A 19,118-nucleotide genomic window follows, 5' to 3' on the forward strand; every position below is an offset into this window, starting at 1 on the left:
ATTCATCAGCAGAGTAGGAATAACTATTTTTAATGTATCTCTTGTAAAATTGCTTTATTCAACTCAATTTACTTTATTATTTGTTATTATTAATGTTTTACATACACCTTCATCAGGGTAAAGGTTTAGTTGGTCCTTTTTACCCTACCCAGGTGTGAGCTTTTATAGGGGTTATATAAAAATAACTGGTGAATCTAATTTGAAAATATCAATATATATTATAAAAGAATTAAATAACGTATACTTAAGTTTAATTATATCAAGCCCCCGTAAACTAAAGGGCAGTGCTCACAACCAAAAACTAACAACGAAATAAAATACTTTTGATATGTATTTTTAACACTGTCGTTTATCTTATGATATCGACGTTGTAGGAATCAAGGTGATGGCTGGTTATACATGTTTTTCCCCGCATTTTCAAATATTGTTGTTAAAAAATTCTTGACCAATACTTGAGGTATCGCATTGGACTTCTTTACCCGCGGACCTTTGTGCAAGGTTGCGAATTATTATTTATATATAAATTCTATTAAATCATTAATTTGTTTTATTATTACTAATATTATCATTTCATTTTTTACAGTTATCGTTGTGGACTAACAAATGAAGATTTAAATCGAAGGTGGGGAGATCCGCATCCTACTATTCATCCAGAGATCTACCATGCCAAGGTAACTAAGTTCATTTCATTAATAAACTAAAATTTAATTTTACTAGCTTACTTGAGTAACTACAAAATAAATCTAAAGACATATTTTTCTTCTTCAATCGTTTATAAGTATAAATTTTAAAGATATATATGTAGATACCGAAATAAGGACAAAATATTCTATAAGATATTGTATTTATGTTACGTAGTTATGAAATTTATTATTAAACAATTATTTATGGGTTATAATTTAACCCTTGTAGCTGTGTACTGTATTAAACAATAATTTGTTGATATATTATGTATTTCTTGCAGTTCTTATTACAGTCACTGATTTGTTACTAAGCTATAATGAAAGAAGATATATTTATTTATTATTTATTACACATAATGTCTTGCGGACTTTACTTTTAGAAGTGAATAATTAGCCCAATTAAAACTATCCGCTAACCCCTCTACCGGGGGTAGTAACCATCCCGTGCAAAGCTCAACGCCATGAAGATTGTCACCTTAATGGCCAATATAATAAAACGGAAATACGTTCGAACTGATATTTTTCTCACTCTTTACAAATTACAGATTATAAATCTCTTCAACAAATACAATATGGTATTTATATTTATGTCTCTATGGTTTGCATTAATATTTTCATTTGTGCATGATCTAAATATAATATAATATAATGGACGTCTGATATATATATATATATATATATATATATAATATATATATATATTATATATATACATATATATATATATAATATATAATAATATATTTTTTGGAATGTAAATAATTTTAATTTCCAAATTATAAACAATTATTACACAATACCGATTCACAATTTGATTATAATTATATTTGAATATAATTCAGATATTATATAAACTTTAATCTACATACATATTTGTTTCAAATTTGGTCTCAAATGATTCAGACTGACAATTCGGATTTTCTGGCGAAACATAAACTTGTCTCTGAGGTAGTAAGAAATATATTTAATATAATAACAAATAATTTTTTATTCAGTAAAAATATGGATCAAATAATTTTTTCAGAAAGAGAAACACCTGCTGGTCAAATTTCTTAATAAGTAATTTTTAACAGTGGGAACTCATTTCTTATATTTCATTTTCACAAAAGCGCCGATTGGCATGATTCATTTATTTTAATTTCAATTTTACTAGTCAATTTCTCATTCATTATCATATTACATTTGATAATTCGATTCATGGAAGGCAAGGAATTTATCCTTGCTCAGCTACTAATTTCATGTCATTGTTCCGATTTGCAACCGATGCCTCGCGCCCCGAAGTCCGTCATTAGAAGAACGCTAAGTGTTTATTCAATTATTGCTCGTATATTTTTTTACCTAAAATTATACCTTTGGTGTAAAGTGTGAAGCGACTGAAGAATAATTAATTTCACCATATTCCTAGAATAAACATGCACGATATAAAAGATTGTCAAACTTGGGAAATTTATATATTTGTGTAAATTATTATAGCATTATTTTATTGAACACTATATTATTATAAGTAGCGTTTTGTTGCCTTTGCCAAATTGTACATATACTAATAATTACTTTAAAACATAGTTCAATATGATAAAATTATTGAAATAAAGCAAAAATATAAAGATAGCTATACTATAGCAATTAAATATTATATATTGGAAATTGTTGTTTTGAATTTAGAAATAATTTTCTGGGTGAATGTTTAGGGAATCTTTTTGGTTGCCTGTATAATTAAAACAGTTTAATAACATTCATATTTATCAATAATTTTATGTTTCATGTTTAACTATTTATTACCGAACTAATCAATATCATTTTCAATTTATATTTATCAAACGGGTACAAAATTTTGCTTCGTGTCAGATTTTTTAGGAAACTTGTAATTAAAAAATAAATAAATAATTTATCCATTTACAAAAAATATCTAGCATTTTTTCTATCTAGATTACTATCATTTTTCTAAGATTTAAATTTAGCATTGAGTCTTGACTTATATAATTTCATTATTTATATCTTATTCACTCTAAAAAACTGTAAAAACTAATCTCAATTAATAACTATTGAACTGTTTCTAAAAATTTAAAAATACGAATAATAATTAAGTATTCTAATTAGCAAAAAAATAACGGAGCTTTTTTATATTCACTATCCTTAATACGTGAAATTATTTTTTCTTCTGATTGTATGTATATAAAAATGTATGTGTATTGAAAATCACTAAATGAACCCTAAATACAAAATTTCAAATGCGTACTATTCAAATTTATTTTTAACATATCGCACATTAGTTTTTGGTTCATTATATATATTAATTTTACCTTAAACTTTAGGAAAAATTCAATGTGTAATTTTAAATAAAAAATTAGCATTGATTTTTTGCATTTTTTGATATACTTATTGTAAACGAATATTTTCATAACTTTTCTCTTCATTTTTAAAAATGATATGTTTATATATCGAGCATACTTTTTCACCATGCTTACATATTAATAGTCGAATTAGGTCTTATATTTTTTTAGAGTGAAGTGTCCTTTATGGTTTCCAAATTTTAGCAGTATAAATATAAAGTATTAAGATGTCTTAATTTAGCTCTGTCCGAATATGCATATTGCCTATACATAATTGGCATAAATAAATGCAAAATTAATTTTTGGTTTAGATTTTTTATGCATTATGTGATTAAATACAATAATAATTATATTATATTTTATAACTCATCTATATTTTTGTATATTTAAAATCAATGTAGCGCTAAATATCGATATCATTGACGAATAAAATAATAATTAAAAAAATAATTAATTTTTATATATGATATATAAAAAGAAACTAATTTAAACATGACATGAGTGATTCTTGGATTGCTCTATGTTAATAATTCAATGCAATGCAATGTAATAATTCAAAATAGATTAGGAATCGCTGGCGCAGCTAAAAAATTCATGTTTAAAATATGCAATTTTGCCACAAACGATGTGTTGAATATCTCGACTTGTAGCAATTAAAATCACTTGGAGTCCTATTTATGCATTTATGTAGTTAAGTTTCACCTGTGTCAAAATGGACGAGCAGTATTTACATACCTGAGACATCTTCCACGAGCTATTGACTTTTTACAAAAATAATGCCACTGATTTGGCGTCGTCCAACTCGCAGCAAAAAAGTTTTTTTTAATTTTACGAGCACCTTGGCGAACACAAATTACATTTATATCTTCGCAGCACGAAAGACAATTATAAATCACTTATGCTTTTAAACTATTTATTAAATACTTATTTATGCCGTAATTTTACTGAACAAATCTCTAGATCTGAAATTGATCTCTAACAATGAAAATTAATTAAAAAAATGATTAACAAAATAATCAATTTATGAATTCAGTTTTTTGTTAGGACTTTTTATTCTACCATAGGGTAGGTTATAATAATCGAAAAAATATCAAAAATAAAAATTTTAGCTTGTCTTTACGTCTCAGTTTTCTGAACATTTTGGCATACCTTAGAAAAAATTGATGCATGTGTGAATGTGTGTGTATGTGTATGTGTGTGTAGTTTGTATATACTATGTACGTCCGGATACAAATTTTCGTCGACGATTTGGAGAGCACAGATTTATTGACTTGAATGATTAAAAAAGCATTCGGTTTCTGATGCTAATTATTAGCTTATAAAGGGGCGTTCATTAATCGCGTGAGGTTTTTAGGGGGAGGGGGGGGTCTGACAAAAAATCACGAAATATCACGTATCAAACATTGTCAAAAAAAAATCAAAAATTTTACAGTTTTATCACGCAACTAAAAATACACTTAATGTTTGGTGGGAGAGGGGGGGTAATTTTTGATATCACCATGTATCACCAAGGGGGAGGAGGGGTCCAAAAGTCCTTAAAAACTCGCTCACGTGATTAATGGACGCCTCCTCAGTCAGACGTGCTGATTGGTTTTTGAGAAAGAAAATGTAAAAACTGGACAAAAAATGTAAAAAATGCAATTCAGTTTTTGAAAGAAGGGAGCGTCCGGTTTGAATGATTCAAAAAACATTTTACATGTATTGACGGAATGAAGAATTGCACATCAAATTATCAGATATTTTATAAACGATCGCTTTGAAAAAATTCAACATTTTCAAAAAAATTCTAAATTTTACGGTACTGGGAATTCCTGCAATTTGCCTTAAAGCACGATGCCATGGACCATTAGTTTTACCATGGAATGCAAAAATGTCTCATACAAAATTATGAACGTATTAATATGTATTCGAAACGCCTACAGTAATTTATTTTTCGGGATTCGGGATTCGAGATTATGTTATCGATATTTCGGTCCTGACATTCGTTAAGAATGTTGTCAACGGAGGCGCGCGCGCGCTTAATCTTTGCATCGCCAATAACAAACTATAAGTATACACAATATTTCCCAAGTCGTGTCTCATGTTCATGCTGGTATTAATATTATTTTTATATCCCATAAAACCTTACACGGAAGTATCGTCGAAAACATAAATGAACAAATTTACGATGCCGATGTTATTTCGTACCAAACGCACGTTCTTATGCACGGGCGTAGCCTTTAGATATATGATAAAGAAAGTTTATATAATACATCAACTAATTGTCAGTACAAATTGCACTTTCACACTGTAGCTCTTCTGTTTTACACTTACTGAATTCACGTGATATTAAAATGCTTTAACACATTTTTTTCTTATAAAAGTTATTGAAACTAGGGGTTATTAATGGAAGAAATTTCCCGACTGAATTGTGCCGCTTTCTCAAAAAATATAGGTTTAAATCGAATCTTCGCAATGCTTGATATTAAAATTTTAACTACCCATCAAATATTTGAAAACGATATATTTCACATCACTCAATAAATTCGTAGGATAACTAAGAAAAACCAATTTTTTGGGGAAATTTCTTTTTTTTATGCAATATAGTTTCTTCGAAGACGATATAACGATAATAGCGAACTTCAAACTTTTCGAAACCATTTTTTTAGTACGATTTGTACTTCTCCACCAAATTCAGCTATCATTTCATCATTTGGTAAAAGTTTCTTCACAGCAAGCATCCTTTTGAGAACTGAGATCGGTATTAGGTCGCTGGGAAAACAGATCTAGAGAATATGGTAAAAGGGTAAGCAATTCGGAGCCCAATTCATATTTTTCTTCTTTTAATTTGTTGACCAAAATTTAAAGTGGGTCATTCAATAGTTTCTGAGATATGCGAGGTTGATGGGTGGCTGGCTCCAATCTCAATACTGGTATTGAAACAGATTGTACGTTTACAAAAATGCATAATTCGATTTTGATGAAACTTGATATACATTGTAACTACACTTTACTAAATATTTGACGAAAATTTAAAGTTGAAACATTCAATAGTTTTTGAGATATTCGAGGTTGATGGGTGGCTGGCTCCGCGCTCAATACTAACATTTAAAGTTTAAATCATTTCTAAATATGCCGTGAACTTCCATTTTTATTTCGTGGACCCCTAAATTTTATTTCCCTTGCCGTGGACTCCTTGAAAGTTGCCATGGAGCCCTGGGGGTCCATGTGGACCACTTTCACGATTTTTAGCACAAACGCAGTGGAAACTCTTTTATGCTAATTCTGATGGTCACATATTAGCTCACATATACATAGGCACTCATACCATTTTCAATTTTTGTGCCAAACGTTTCACAATGCCTTAAAACTTTGAGAAAACATCAAATTAGTCGGATTTGCTAGCAAAAACATAAACTTCTCCTTCCGAAGGTAAAAATATTTAGTAACTAATAATAATTAAGTTCTAATTAACCATACTTTAGAAGGAGACGTTTTTAAATAAGCAAAATAATTACTAAATATTTTCATATATTAGCCAAATTTTAACCGATCTATGGATATCAAAAACGTTATTTTAAACAAACTGCTTAGAGGAGTTGATAAAAAAAAAAAACTTGACCTTTTACAACAATTTTCTTTACTGTTAAAAGTACCTTTTTATCTATTCTTTGTTTTTTTCACATTAACAAGTTAATGCAGAGTTGCATTACATTTTCAAGCTATACATAAATTTGTTTCGATTTAGACAGATATTGACGAATAAAACCAAAACAGTGAACGTTTTAGAATGTTGACCCCAAGTAGAGCTTTGTTTAAATATATGTTAATGCATTATGATAACTATTTAATTATATTTTGAATTACAGATAAAATATATGCTTTGCTGATATAACGCTTACAATTGGAATTTAATCTATTCAAAAGGAAAATTGCACCAATTTGTCATATTTGCTTTATATAGAAACATATTTAAATAGGGTAGAGCGGAGTAAGGTATCATCATAAGTTGTTGCTAAATGTTAGGTAGGTCTGCGGGAAAAAAGGACCGCTACTAATTTTCAAAAACAAGTAAAGTTAGGAATTTTTTAATACACTATTTAAAAGTAGAGAGAAAAAGGTGTATAACCAGTCATCACCTTGATTCTTACGACATTACTATCAGGTTTAGGACCGCAATATTTGAAAATCCATAACAAAACTATTTTCGTTCGTTGTTTTATTGTTGGTTGTGAGCACTGTTATTTAGATTACGAGACCTCAATATAATTTTTAAGTGTACGTTATTTAATTGTTTTATAAGATGTATTATTAATTTTTAGTTAGATTTGACAGTTTTCTTATATATATAATCTTTATAAATGTTTGCACGTGGGTAAAAAGGATCAGCTGAAGCTTTACCCTGTCAATAATAGTGTAAATAATAACAAATATTTAAGAAAATAGTAAATTGAGGTAAAAAAGCAATTTTACAGAAGATAGATTATTTTTTTAATCAATAAATATACATTATTTTTCATTCCGCACTATAAGTCCAAATATGGAAACTTTTCCTCTGGATGTCCACACGAAGACGAAGATTTCTTATTTGGTTTGTGTTAATAAGATTTGGATGATGAAATTTAATATTTAATATGTTTTTTATCGATAATTGAAGTCAAAATAATGATAAACTTTAATATTCTTGAAATATTCTTGAAGAAATATTTAATTTGATAACCGCCGAAAAACAGCGCATTGGTGAGCTCGGATTTCAAAAGGATGGCCTAACAGTAGCCATATTCCATCCAGCCTTGAATACCTCGTATTTAATTAACCTTTAAAATAAAACCATATTATCTATTTTTATAAAATCCCATCTGCTAAACCTTGCGAGATCATCTCATTTATTGTCAGTTATCCTTCAGGCCGTGCTAAATGCAAAGCGTGATTGCATTCCCACGATGCATTCATTTCGTTCGCGAATGCGACTGTAAAATAAAACAAGGATCTTTTTAAAAAATAATCCTTGTAGATTACTAGAACAACTCTTGTGTTGTGGTTTTATCATATTTCACATACGTATCAAATATCATTAGCGTCAGACGTGTAACAGATTGAAATGCGATCAACATGCGTTCATTCGAAATGGTACACATAAAATATTTATAATGCGTGCAAACAGATTACATACATTACGCATCATATCTCAAACCCATGAGACAACCTCTTGGGCATACTGTGGAAAGCGTGCGGTCCGCGATCCGGAGTCCGGGTACAATTTTAATTGACCAACAAGCCAATCAAGAAATCATTCATCTGCCAATAATGATTATACTACGTTTGATCTAAAATTATTCTGTTTCTTCTGAATGTGAAAAAACCTATTAACGTGAATCGATTAATTTATATACAAGGTGACCTAGTACTTTACGTCTAGCCGAACTGGGGGTGGCAGTCTTGATGGGGGATTGTAATAACAGCAACTGAAAAATAATCGTACTTTGACCAAAACTCTAGGTTGTACCTAATAGCTTACAATTTTTAAACTGCATGAGATAATTGTTTTTTTCTCATTTTTTTTTTCATGATACAGTAGAACCTCGGTTATCCGGACCTCAGTTATGAGGATTTGCGATTATCCGGACTACCAACCGCGATCAATTTCTATGTATGTACATTAGGGTGGTTCTTAATATGGACATTTTCGAATTTCCTTGCTCCCAAAGGCTCAAATGGTTCCAAATTGATAAAAAACAATTCTCTAAAGATTTTAACTCTCAATATTAACTTTTAGATAGTGCGCAATTATATCAAACTTCGTATGGAAATAGCATGGAAAAAAATTTGAAAATTAAAAAAAAAATGTTTAGGTATAACTTAGCGACAAATAAATTAAAAGTGAAAATTTGTCAAATTTTTTTTTTTTTGAAAATTCGACGCTCTGCAAATTTTTTTAAAAAAAATTTTATGCTATTTCCATACAAAACTTTGATTGAATTGCGCTCTATCTAAAAGCCAATATTAAGAGCTAAAACTTTCAGAGAATTGTTTTTTATCAATTTGGAACCATTCGAGCTCTTGCGAGTAAAAAAATGTGAAAATGTCCATATTACGGACCACCCTAATGTAATACTATTTTTGCATTATTAATGCTGCAATTTAGTATATGTATTTAATGTAATCTAAGAAAATATATATGTACATACATAAGAAAGTTTCAAATTCTTAATAAACATTATTTTCGTTGATATCTATGTACGTATGTAAATGTTATTTTCAATAAATAGGGGGAAGTTTCCTAGTGGCAGACACCTAAGGTTATTTATAAATAAATCAAAAAATATTTTACGAAATGTTTATTAAATTATGATTTATGTTAGATAACAAAGTTAGAAATCAAACCAAATTAACAAAACCGCAATCTTTGCTAAAAAATAATTAATACTATCAATCAAACCTCGGTATCAAAAAATATGATTTTAAACAGTGGCACATAGTACCGGACATTTCAAAATAACCTGCATTGATCACATGTATGTAGCCATCTTCACACTCTGGAATGTTTGCACACTTGTGTTTGGCGAATATTCTTAGATATTGCAAAAAAAACACTAATTGATGACTACCTAACCTAATTGATGACTTGACCAATGGAACCTAGGTATCGGTTATGAAATTAATACTTGAGCAATTAGATTCATGTCTCTTTTCATATGGACTTAACAGCACTAAATGTATGAAATAGTATTCATTCATAACTTAAACTGTTCGAAAATATAAAAATTAATTTCTTGTATTCACTGTTTCACCTTATTATCTTACCACCTACCCATCTCGATAACAGCACGTGCGTGATTGAAAAAAAAACTGGTGATATGTGGCTTAGTCGGCGGATGCGGTAAAACAAATTGTTGCAACTTTTCGTTATTTTTATAAAATATCTTAATGAATTAAATTAATAAACAGATCTATAATCCAAAACTTATTTGTAATATTACAGAAATTCAAAACGCGGCGATTTGAATAATATATGTTTGAGAAAATTTTAAAATATAATTTTTTTATTGAAATGCACAAGCTTATTACCAGGTCATTCAAACAAACATTTAAAATGATTGAGAGAGGAATCTCCTACTCGAAGATTTAAAAGAATAGCTATACAATCTTAAATAAAGTGTCAAAAAAAATAAAAAATGAGATATCTTATTGGAAATAAACTCTTTAAATACATAAAGATCAACGTAATATATAATATTAAAAAACAATATTATTTTGTTTAGCAATAAATATATGCCAAAAAAAATCACAAGCTTAACAAGTTGCAACACTATTACGTCTAGTAACCTAAAATATTAAAGTGAATCATATATAAAATTAGAAATATAGGAACCACATTTGGTTTGTCTTCAACTGTTTTAAGCGCATTTTTTTTTGTGCCCGAATAATATTTTTTAAAGAAACCACTAAATGCCCAAATTGGTTAATTTTTTATCTTTAACGTTAGCACATGTAATTGGACCTGCTTAACCAAGTCTTCATTAAATTTATTATAATTTGTTTTGCATACTATTATATTGTCTTTATTATTATTTGGGAACAGCAAATTTAATACGCTAATATTGATTTAAATATTAATTTTTTGATCAGCCATAATTTTGGTAATTTACCAGTTGGCCGAGAAAAAAGTAATTTGAACTGCATGGAAATACTAAGATATTGTCCTTGAATACGATAGATTAGTTATAAAATCAAATTATACAAGAAAAAGTCAAGTGTCGAAACCATCCCTCAGGTGTGGACGATTGTGACACTCGCCCTTATTTGTCTGATTTGATTTTATGACTAATCCACCGTATTTAAGAACAGTATTTCAGTATCCACCGTCCACACCCCTAGGACAGATTATCTAAGCAAATTGGTAAATAACTACTAATGTTCAACTTACGGCAAAATAGAAAACAAAATGATTTATCTGCATTCAATTTACAGTAATTAATAAACAAATTCGAACATGAAAACTTACTTTTGACACTTCAAAAACAATGCGGCCTACAGATCATGTTAATGTGTGGCACTGACTGAAGGCAATAATGAGAATTTGTTCGAACAATTATACTTTGTTTCTCTTTTAGTAGTGACGACTGTCACTACCGTACCCTGGCACAATCGTACCCAGCCTCCCCTACTTTTGTCTTCAATTACCTTTATTAAAATACTCTATTAGATATATACCTATTATAATATGATATAATATTATAACCTATTATAATGGGTTCATCAATGATTATTGACCATGGAATCGATGGATTTGGCCACGCCTGATTCAAATCCTAATATATATGTATAGCAGGAGCTCTCCCGTTCCTGATATATCGACATCCGCTATGATAATAACCATCGGTAAATTTATGCCACTGTTTTCAATGGATATAATTGACGTCTTAGCGTTCTCTCAAGATTCATCATAACTATGTAATGTTAAATTAAGATAAAAGACCAATATGAAAATACGACAAACATTTGCGAAACTTATTTCATGTAACTGCTGATGCACACCAACACACATTCAGATATGCACTAGCATAGACTTGTTTTTTTTAGTCCTTTGAGCTTTTGTTTTGACTTATTAAACTGCGTGACATTTTTTATGGCAACCCATACGGTTGTTCCATGTCTATTTAATGAATTTATTATTACAAAATTTGTAATATTGAGGAATTTTATATTGGTTCAGTAATAACCCGGTAAGGTGCTACTTTCACTTGGAAATATAGTAAGCTATATGTATCAATTGAAAATAGCACCTTACCGGGTTATTACTGAACCAATATAAAATTTCTCAGTATTTTTCATATGGGTCTTTTATCTTAATTTAATATTACATAGTTCTGATGAATCTTGAAAACTAATGTCGCTACTGCTTGACATCAAGCTGCCCGAGGCGGGAATAAAACCTGAAACTTATAATTTAAATCATATTAACCACTAATACAAAGGCGAATCCCAAAGGTATAGATGATACTAAATTTAATTTTTAGTTTTTTTTTTATACAGAACGGTATTGCAATATGTTTTACTTATAATTATGTGTTTAATATATGTTTGTGTATATATACATTTTTAATAAACAATTCTTTGGATAATAAATATGTGTAGCGTTTAAATTTATTACATTTCTAAAATTTTCATATATTTTTCATATTGTAAATTAACATCAGTTTAAATTAAATCTTCAGCATAATTTGAGATTTTGATGGGAATATTTGATTTATCTTAGAGTAGGACGTATACTAATATATATAGGGTAGACTGGGTACGGTTGTGCTACTTTTTTGATCAGCAATAATTTTGTTAATTAACCAATTAGCTGAAAACGAAGTAAATTAATTGGTAATTTGAACATTTGTCTGCGAGCGAATATTATATAACATTGTATAACAAAACATGATTTTTTGCAAGAAATCTTTGTCAAATCTTTTGTTTTATTGTTTTGAATTTTTCCTTTCTTTTTCTCTTTCATACTTTATCTTATTGTTAGTCAAGTTTGATTTTCTGTGTCAATTTTACCCAAAAAAGACAGGAAATGCACTTCACAACATATACATGTCTCATAAAACAAAACTAATTGCAGGTAATTAACTACGAATGTTCAATTTACAGCAAAATAACAAACAAAGTGATATATCTCTATAAAAGTAACAATAATTATTAAAATCGAACAAAAAATCTTATTTTGGCCTTTTAAATTTTGGCTACATTTGTTTATGCCAATAGATTACTAAAAGATAAAATTAATGGAATTAAAATTTACAGTATATTTTTTATATAACAAATTCAAAGAATTGGAAACGTCTCTGTAGTAGTAGACCTAAATCAGAAATATATTATGAACTTATTATATAAAGCTCATACTTTTATAACAAACCAGATCGGCGTCTATGTAAAACGAAAAGTTTTGACTGCAGAAATAAGCACGTTTTTCATAACTAATTGCATTAATAATTGTAAGTCATCTAGTTGTGCTTGGGTTTAATCGTTAAAAATGAATCAATAACGATGACACATTAAATTTGAAACGATTTGAATAACGTGTATTATACTTTTATTATATTTTTCGCGCATCCCTGCCTCTTTGAATGATATAGATGAGTCGGCACATGAGGTCGACAACAAAGACCAGCCGCCACATATCCACAGGCGACAGCCCATGTCCGAGTATTTATTCTATAATATAATCTCCAACTTGATATAGTTACATGGAGAACCAATGACAGCGGTTGGCAACCTTTAACCCCGGAGCCATCGATATTTTTCTCAAACTTCGACGTTTTACAAGGTGAAACATAAATTTAAAAGTGCAGCACTTGAATAACAATTCCCATGATATTATTTTCTTTTTATTCTTTTGTAACATGTTGAGTAGTCTCATAAGTTGGTAGTCACGAAACGGTAAAAAAGCTATGTTTTTGGTGTTTATTAAAATCTCAAATCTGCTAAAACCTCACCTCCAAATGTTATGGGCTAGCCGTGGTCCGGTGGTATGAACGTGGACTAGTAAATCCTAGTCTAGGGTTCGATCCCAACCTTGACCGTCTCTGTATTAAAGCAGTTCAATACTAGATTTTCACTTGAAATCATCCAAAATACGATCTCAAGTAAAAATGGTCTGTTGTGGGCATTGCTGCAGCATACGTGTATGCATCTGGGACATAATTGTAATAGCAACATGCTTCTTGCAAGTAAAAGGTACTCGGATTATATCCCTGTATCAAAAATAAAAAGGACTCTGACCTTGTGCATCCATGACTGAGTTTAGATTATTTCTATACACGGACCTGCCTTCAGGAGAAGTATCCATTATAAACAAAAAAAAATTGAAATATGTAATGAAAAAAGAAAAAAATAAAAACATGTAAGATATTAGGAAGAAGTAAAATGTATCTAATATGTAAAGAAATGTAATATATATGTAAAAATGTAAGAAAAAGCAATAAAGTTTAAAGAAAAATTATCTGCCTGTAAATATGATATTGTGAATGATTTTAAATAAGCACCTCGAATATATTCTGATCTATATTAATCTTGTTCTATATAATCTATAGTCAACACGTTTATGTTGTTTACTTACAATTTATGTGCTGAAAAATAGCAACATTTCTTTTTTATTGTTGTGTCAGGTTTTCTACTTATTAATATAAATTTTCACTTCGAGATAAAAGTGATGATGAATTCGGCTGATGATGAGATGGAGATGTAAGGATGATTGATGAGATGTTGGATTGATATTGAGACTTGATAGAATAAAATTTCTAAAATTAGGAACATTAATTTCTTGTTTTATTAAGTAGCTAGTTCGGTTACTATCGTTTATTTAAACATTTTTTTTTTGTTTTTATGGATGAAAATATCATTAGCGTATAATCTATTTTTGCACCTAACTATAAATGTAATTGATAATAGTGTGTTAAAGGGAGAGATATTTTTTCAATTAAACCATAGAAATGTCACATATGATATTAATAATAGGTTTGTCTATTCTTTCATCGAAATATTTGATTTTGTTACGATTTCGATGCGAAATATGAAACAGGTTCCCCGTTCGCAGGTACGTGTTACCGTGTAATAAGAGCGCAATTGTAAGTATATATACACGTTACAATCGTGGCGCGGATGATGTATGTATTCCATTAAGCATTCTCCTAATTACAGTGCCTCTAATTTATGACGACTATTAATAAAACATCGAAAACAACGTTGTAATGACGCCGGCCAATCCGTCATGTGCGGTTACGGACCCATTACCTTTATGTAAAAACAAGCCGGCATTGGCGCTTATTCGCAGGTTCCGAGCGGATTGCATGCGACTCGGGCGATCTCTTATAAACGAGATCGAAGGCACAGCATCCGGTGATATTTTGATTCGGTGACAGGTGCTTTCAATTAATGTACATATTTTCAACAATTTATTAAGTGATTATAGGCATTCAAGTCTCCGGCGATCTGGACGCTTGCAATAGTAATCGATCTTATGAAATTCAAGCGCATTTTTGACCAACAGCCACCATCAAACTTCTCCTTGTAAAAGTTTCTCATTATGTCGTTTTTCTTTTATTTTTCTATGGAGCGTGCTTAACTATCCCGCCGATGCAAAAATTTATAAAATTATCGCAATTCAATACTTTACCTAATTCCTTGCGTTTTGCAATAAACTGACAACACTACTAGAACGCACATTCCATTCTTCGGCGTATATCATTTAAATTCATTGAATATCCTAGAGAGTAAACGCTTTAACCGCAAGAAGAATGAGAGTATTGTGCATTTTTGCATACTGATGTTTTTCTGTATTTCTGAGATTATATTTGATTTCACAAATATAACCTTTTACGAAACTAGAATTATAATTTTTAGATTGTTATTATGTATATTATATATGTTTTTACTCGTAATGACCAACGATCATGGTATAATTCTTAGAGGGATCGCCAGCAGGTAAGCGGTTAAGAGCTACCTGTATCGGAGGTCCCGGGTTTGATACCCATTTCGAGCAGTCTTTTGTCAGGCAGCATTGAAAACGATTTTCACTTGGAAATATAGATAGCAATATGTTTCCAAGTGAAAATAGCTCTCACCTGGCCCTATTGCTGCACCAATAAAACTGTTACAGAAATTGTAATAATAATATCATGCAGAGATGTGACAACTGATTGGGTTGCCGTCTGTCAAATAGACTAGTATTAAATCAAATCAGCACAACAGCTTATTGGATTATTTGGTTCTGACTGCTGTTCAAAAATATTTTAAAAAATTTTTTAGAAATCTAAGTTGATGCTTCAAAAAGGCGTGATAAAATTGAACTTAGTGGTTTTCAACTTTTTCGTACCGCGCCCCTCTCCACCGTTTTTTGAAACATAATGCTGCGCTCCCTTTAATTTTTCTAACAATCTAATTCTATTAATACTCAAATTAATATAAAATATTGTGCCAAAATATACATAGAAATAATTATTTATTTGTTATTTTTTATATCATTCTAACGTTTAATTTTTCTGCCATCAAGTATGACATATTTTGCTTCAATATTTATCACTCTGACAATGAGTTAAATTATTGATAATTCTAATTAGTTATTACGATTTTTAGTTTTTTAGAAGTGCAATTTTTAATTTTTAAATACATGATAATCGATAATGATTGAAAAAATTTGCAGATATTTATGTAATAAATAAATGGGCGGTTTACTGGCTCCTAAGCGCAGCGTCATTTCTGCGGGAAGGGTTAAATTTCGCACACAAATATAAAACTTGTACTGTAAAATTGAAATGAAAGAAATGTTTCTTTATATTTACATATCTATACATATGTTATATATTATTTCAGGTAAACTTTTATTTTGTACATCTTGAAAAAGTTTTCTGATGGTAATGTAGTAACAATCTTATTGCGGAGGATGCTCCCGTAATAAAATATTTTTTATTCTATTAATTTGAAAATAGTTATCATTAAGTATAGTGATACGATATGAATTTTTATGAATGTAATTATTGATTATGGAGAATTTTAAATGGCATTTTGACTAAATAATTAACTTAAATTAGTAATATCCATTACATTTTTATATTAGCTATGATATACATTATGAAAAATATTTCATTATTTTTTATTACATTAATCATTTAAAACGATATTGCTTGAAAAAAGCTAAAAAAAGTCCTCAATATCTATATCGAGTCATGTTCGACATATTTTTAATTGAGCTATTATACTTTTCCTATTATAATTTATTCGTTGATATCTGATTTAATAATTAAATATCATATCGTGTATATGCTATAATTTGCATACATTATTTGACCAATTTATATTGTAAATATATTTATAGAGTTAGTGTATTCAATAAAGGGAATAAATATGTAAAACTACGTTGCATTAACCGTGCTGTTAATCAATTAAATTATTATTCATTACAATCTTTAGTGCTAGGAATACTAATACGACTAGTTAAGGCAAAGATGAAACAGATTACTTAAAATGGAACCTGTCAGAGAGATTCTGCGTATCAAGCTCGAGGCATATTATAACCAGTTACAGTTCTATCTATCAATATAAATTTATTAATTAGTTTTAGGTTTAATAATTAATCGAAGTTTAATTAGGATAATAAATCTACTAAAGTATAAGGCGGTTTCAGTAAAATAACTTTTTTCTCCTGTTCAGGCTATTTATCAATCACGTGGCAACACATTAAAAGCAAATCTTAATACTTAATGAGTCATAAAGGAAAATTATAATATTTCCTTATTCTAACATTATATGGAGATAATAAAGATAAAAAATTAAAGCTGTAATTATTTCATTGGTTGTAAAATATATCATTGGCTTTCTTAGCTCTATTTTATAATCCATCCAATGCAATAGGGATTCTTATTGATTAAAGCATTTATCGAAAAATAAAGCCTTAAGGCGAATTGCTAACTTAATAATGTAGTAGGGGCCGGGTACGGTTGTGCCAGAGTACGGTAGTGACAGTCGCTATAACAGCTAAACTATACTGATCTTGAAAAAGAGACCAAGGGGTGTAGAAAGATGTAATATGTTTGTTTGAACAAGTTCACATTCTTGTTTTCAGTCGCCCTATTTGTAGACCACATTGCTTTTAAAAAGTCAAAAGTAAGCTTTTAATAACAGTTGTTACTTGTATTCTGATAGATTACTTTGCTTGTTATTTTGCGACAAGTTGAGCATTTAAGTTGAGTAGTTAATTACTAGAAATTAGTTTTTTCTAAACGATGAGGACTAGCGTTTATCAATTCTGCTTGACAAAAAGTGAAAAATTTTCCGTCTACGGTTTAGCCCATAATTTTGAATCGATTTTGAAAATTCAAACACTGTTCGAAAGATATTGGTTGGGAATCGTGCTGATTAGTTTTTGGTAAAGATCAGCCGGGCCGTTTTCTTGTAATAAAGTGTTAAACAATTTTTATTCGACGATTTTTATTATTTTTGTGGTGGTAGTCCTTGGACCATAGTCTTATAGATCATACTAAAATATTACGGTCCTACGACAACGCTTGAACCGATTTCAGAAATTTAAAAGCCATTTGATGTGTCTCAATCAAGACTATCGTTTGTCAGTTTTGTGCGACGATCTGCCAAGCCGTTTCTTTGTAATTTGGAAAAAAGTGTTAAACTTTTCGTCCACGTTTAAGCTCATACCACCGAATCGATTTTAAAAAATAAAAACCTGTTCGAAAGATATTAGTTGGGAATGATACTGATTAGTTTTAGCCGAAAATCTACCGAGCCGTTTTCTTGTAATTAACTGTTGAAAAAAAATTAAGCCGATTTTTTTTGGCGATATATATCATAGTCTCATAGAATTTACTGAAATATTACAGCCTTACGAAAAGTAGTTTAATTTTAAAAATTCATCAAAGTTTGAGAAAATGAGTAGTTTTTTTTTTTTTGACGTTTGTTAAAATTAAAATTACTCAATTTATTTGGTATAACGATAGAGTTCTTGGTCTTAATGAACATACTGAACCATTGAAGTCCTACGGAAACTAGTTCAATTATAAAAATGGTTGATTTTTGAAAATTTACTTTTAGAAAATACTCCGAGTTAACGTGTTCGTTCGTTTTCATTCATATGTAGTAAATCCACTCGGAATACTTTTAATCACTCATAAATTAATTCATTTTTTATTGATTAAGTCGATTATTTAAACATATCGTGAAGTTCATGTAACTTGCCTCAAGGCAAAATACCAATACCAACTAGTTTTAATAATATTTATGATATTTGCTGGGATGTTTATACTTTTTCATATAACAAGAGAATGTTTGAGAATCTATTTAGCACATGTCTAATCTGCAGCAATACGAAACACTTAATGCACACGTTGAATTCTAAACCATTACTGTTTAGAGTAGACAATCACATAGGAGTACGTTTTCTAATGACTCCATATAATTCATCAAGTTAATGCAGAAAAGTAAAAACAGAGATTTGTTATTCTCGTTGAAGATTCTACATTCTATGATTGCGCGCCTTAGTAACATAATACTTAAGGCCAATATGTCTAGAGAATGACACTGGTAATATGTGATCTTGCGTTCTATCTCGGGGTAATGATATACATAC

General features: G+C 29.5%; 1 protein-coding gene across 1 annotated transcript in view; it reads left to right on the plus strand.

Moving 5' to 3' along the window:
* LOC113378291 (cytosolic carboxypeptidase 1-like) overlaps positions 1–19,118 on the plus strand; it is a 317,444-nt gene that overhangs the window by 273,481 nt on the left and 24,845 nt on the right. Inside the window, exon 14 of the mRNA XM_026618823.1 lies at positions 584–671. Within this exon, the coding sequence (XP_026474608.1) occupies positions 584–671 (88 nt within the window). The remainder of the gene's footprint in view (positions 1–583; positions 672–19,118) is intronic.

This window comes from Ctenocephalides felis, unplaced genomic scaffold (genome assembly GCF_003426905.1).
Source record: "Ctenocephalides felis isolate EL2017-DRISC unplaced genomic scaffold, ASM342690v1 CF-g0.4_SCAFFOLD_01886, whole genome shotgun sequence".
Classification (NCBI taxonomy): Eukaryota; Metazoa; Arthropoda; class Insecta; order Siphonaptera; family Pulicidae; genus Ctenocephalides; species Ctenocephalides felis.